This window comes from Octopus bimaculoides, chromosome 19 (genome assembly GCF_001194135.2).
Source record: "Octopus bimaculoides isolate UCB-OBI-ISO-001 chromosome 19, ASM119413v2, whole genome shotgun sequence".
NCBI lineage: Eukaryota > Metazoa > Mollusca > Cephalopoda > Octopoda > Octopodidae > Octopus > Octopus bimaculoides.
This window is the reverse complement of record NC_068999.1, coordinates 33,308,215-33,312,333: the sequence shown is the minus strand read 5'-3', so window position 1 is coordinate 33,312,333 and position 4,119 is coordinate 33,308,215. Positions and strand designations below refer to the sequence as shown.

Sequence of the window (4,119 nt, the reverse complement as noted above, 5' to 3'; positions counted from 1 at the left end):
GAGAGAGAGAGAAAGAGAGAGAGAGGGGGAGGAGGAGAGAGAGAGAGGGGGAGGAGGAGAGAGGGAGAGAGAGAGAGAGCAAGAGAAAAGAGAGAATGAGAGAGAGAGAGAAAGAGAACAAAAGAGAGAGAGAGAGAGTGTGTGTGTGTGTGTGTGTGTGTGTGTGTGCATACACGCGTGCTAGAGAGAGAGTGGGGGTGCAACAGGTGAGAGACATGGACTAGAGAGAGGAATTGAGAAATTAATCAATCGCAGGTTAAATCGAAGAGTATAAGAGTGGAGAGACTTATATATTTTGGCATCGTAAATATAAAGTAAAACAGACTTTACTTCTTTTCGTAAAATTTCAGTTGATTTAGGTGCAGGACCTAAAAAGATTTAGACCCTAAAAATGATTTATATATAAAGACACATGCAGTTAATTAATTAATTAACTAACTAATTAATCACATATTCAATTACTGCTTTCCTGGAAATTTAGATATATAAGTCAGACACCTTTCTGTTTATATGAAAGAAAATAATGCCGCATAAAGAGTTGGTTAGTGGAAACGAAGTCGTTCTTACCTCAATTGTTGCCTTGCAGCATATCTGTTTATATATAAGAAAATAATGCCACATGAGGAGTTGGTTAGCGTAAACGAAGACATTCTTACCTCAATTGTAGGCTTTCGACAGATCGTAATAATGAGAAAACAAAAGAATTTTATACATACGTTTTTTTACTCCACTTATTCTCTAAGACAATTGGATTTTTTACTGTGTAGGTAGGAACGTTTCGATCCTTGGTCTGATTATTCACATGGGTTTTTCCACACATGGGTAATGTACGAGTTTTTATGTAATCAAACGCAAACTTAGTAATTTTCACACTTTTCTATGAAAATTCTGTGTATGTAGTGTTTTAGTAGTGTGTATTATTACCTCAGGATAGAACAAAGATTGGTTACTATTGTAGGGAATTAGTAATAATGGTACACCCCTCCTACATGATGAGTGGAACGAGATATTCACTATAAGTAATGAGACACCAGCCAGTATCAAGAGAGTACATGTTAGATTCTGTTGTTGGTCATGTTTATACTGGTCTAGTAATTATATTGCAATATTGTGCGAGCGTTACAATGATCAAACTATTTGATAATAATAACACTTTGACAGGGGGTTCTACAATGCCAGATAGAAGTATTCTATCGATGACTTCGGAATATAACATCTGTCAGAATGACAACTGTCGTACAAAGACATATACAACAGTGACAAAAGACTGCTTTATAATAGTGGCGACGAGGATAAACCAATTCATGCGGAGTTAAAAGAAACGTGAAGAAGAGTGGATAAACTCACAAAGTTTGTGCACAAATTTTATGAAAAATCGTATAAGTATGGAAAATTTGTTGGCAGGTTTACTCGTGTTGCAAAAACAGCAGGTACAACTGCAAGAGTAACAACAGAAGCAACAACGATAACTGATATTACAGCAACAAATTGTGTAATTACTGAAGACGGCAGGAAAGCCAGAAAAAGTCTTCTCGCCAATGTCGTGAATTCAATAACTGAATTTAAATACGAACCTGACGAAGGAGTTACCTTTGAAGCATACTACAGAAGATATGAGCAAATTTTCAAGAAAGTATATAAAGATTGGGATGATGAGATGAAAACATAATTAATCTTGAGAAAACTAGCAGCAACAGAACACAAACAATACAGTAATTATGTACTTCCAGGAAAACCTTCAGACAAAAATTTTAATGATACAATAGATGTATTTTGTAAAATTTTCAATGAAAAAAGCTAATTGTTCAACACACGTTCGAAATGTCGGAACATAGAGAAAAACAACACTGAAGATTTTATCACATATGCTGGTAGAGTAAATAGGGAATGCAAGAAGTTTAAACTGGATAACTTAACTCCAGATAAGTTCAAATGCCTGATTTTTATACAGGGACTAACTGCCAAAAGGATGCAGAAGTCAGAGCTAGAATTCCTGCAAAGCCAGGATGTAACCCTGCAAAATGTGTCTGAAGAATGTGAAAGGATACTTAAATTAAGACACAGCACAGAGGAAATTGAACATAAAGACTGTTTCCAAGTAAAACCAGTGTGGAATAGTCCGAATAGAAATAAAACGTTTTCAGAAAAATACAACAAACACCAGGGAATAAACCCATGTTTTGCATGTGGAGGTATACACCTAAGGAAAAATTGTCCATTTAAAAAAGCAGTGTTTACGTTGTGGAAATACAAGACATATAATGTCGCAGTGTACAATGAAGATGATAAAACATCAGAAAAAAAGATGAAAGAATAAATATGTCATTGGAAGAAATTGAAATTATAATAAGGAAATTCATGAAAGTGAAAATCAGAAATACAAGTGTTAAAATGCAGCTGGACACGGGTAGTGACATTACTATTATAAACGTAAAAACATGGAAATACGTCAGTAAGCCAAATTTAATTAAATCTAAAAAGGTAGCACATGGTGTTACAGGAAAAAAATTATATTTTTTTGGTGAATTTGAATGAAATGTAACATTTTGAGGTCAAACAAAATAGGTAAAGATTAATGTGTTGGAAAATTCACTTAATAGAATGGATGGAACTATTTAAATTGGGGGATACATCCATAAGTGTTTTGTGTAGAAATGTAGTTGGGGGTCAGTGAAAGGTTCAAATGAGGCTGAAGGACTGAGGCAAACAAATAAAAGAATTATTTCCATTTTTTTTTTTTTTTTTTTTTGGACATAGCGGGAGTGTACAAAAGGTTCTAAACTTAATCACGTGTTCATTCTCTACAAACGCTTGATAGAAAAATTCAGAGCATTGATTATTTGGTACTGTCACTAGACATATTTAGTCAACCATGTCAGTCTTAACTTACGATGCCAAACATTGTCACTTCATATTAACACACAGACGTAGTGGGGAACCTACAAAATTTCTAAGACCAGTCATGTGACTATCCTCTACCAATCAAATCCTATTCACTCAACTGTGTCCGCTTTCATTTTAGGCACAAAATATACTGTCACGTGACACTAAAGCAGACCTAGTGGGAAATGTACAAAAGGTTTTAAACTTAATCACGCGTTCATTCTCTACAAACACTTGACAGAAAACATTCAGAGCATTGATTGTTTGGACATGTTCAGTCAACCGTGTCAGCCTTAATTTACGATGCCCAACTTTATCACTTGAGACTAACACAAACATTTCTAAGACCAGTCATATGACTATCCTCTACCAATCAAATCTTATTCAAAACATACTAATTTGAGCCATGAACTCCCTATAAAAATGGGGCAAGCTTCAAACACTAATCAGAATGTCTTTCTATTACAACTTTTTGAAAATTAGTGTAAACTATGAAAGTAGTTAAATCTTTAAATAAAATAGTAAAATTGTTTTAACTATTCTCAATGCATTTTCAACTTCTATTATTCCTATATATATATATATATATATATATATATATACACACACACACAACAGGCTTCTTTCAGCTTCCATTTACCAAATCTGCTCACAAGGTTTTGGTCAGCCCAAGACTATAGTAGAAGACAATTGCCCAAGGTGCCACACAGTGGGACTGAACCTGGTACCATGTGATTGAGCAGCAAGATTCTTATCACACACCCATGATATACATAAATTACAGACTCTCCTGCCAGTAGACGCCGTATAAGTGTTCTGCAATATCTTACTGACCAACCACACATGATTTGTTTATAGTGATGAAATGTTTGTGTTCACATAAGCTAACTGGCTTCATCAAATCGACAATCTGTGTACAGATGCACAAAAGTGCCACATGTGAGGTGTCAAAACAGAATAATGTGAAATGAAGTGTTTTGCTCAAGAACACAATGTACGAGTTGACTTGGGAATCAAAACCATGATCTCACAATAGTGAGTGAAACACCCTAACCACTAAGCCATGTGCCTTCACAAATATGTATATAATATATATAAATATGCATACAAACATATATATATATATATATATACACACACACATACATATAAATATACATACATGCATGCATACATACATACACCAAACACACACACACACACACACACGTATATATATATATATATATATATACA

General features: G+C 34.4%; 1 protein-coding gene across 35 annotated transcripts in view; it reads right to left on the bottom strand.

The window, feature by feature from the left end:
* The window catches only part of LOC106870491 (fas apoptotic inhibitory molecule 1-like), a 130,554-nt gene that overhangs the window by 80,630 nt on the left and 45,805 nt on the right, over nucleotides 1-4,119 (bottom strand). For 26 of the 35 annotated variants that reach the window (XM_052974785.1, XM_052974786.1, XM_052974788.1 and 23 more), the window contains exon 2: nucleotides 568-591. The exons of the other annotated variants lie outside the window; for them this stretch is intronic. In XM_052974785.1, coding sequence (XP_052830745.1) covers nucleotides 568-591 — 24 coding nt within the window. The remainder of the gene's footprint in view (nucleotides 1-567; nucleotides 592-4,119) is intronic. 35 annotated transcript variants of the gene reach the window in all.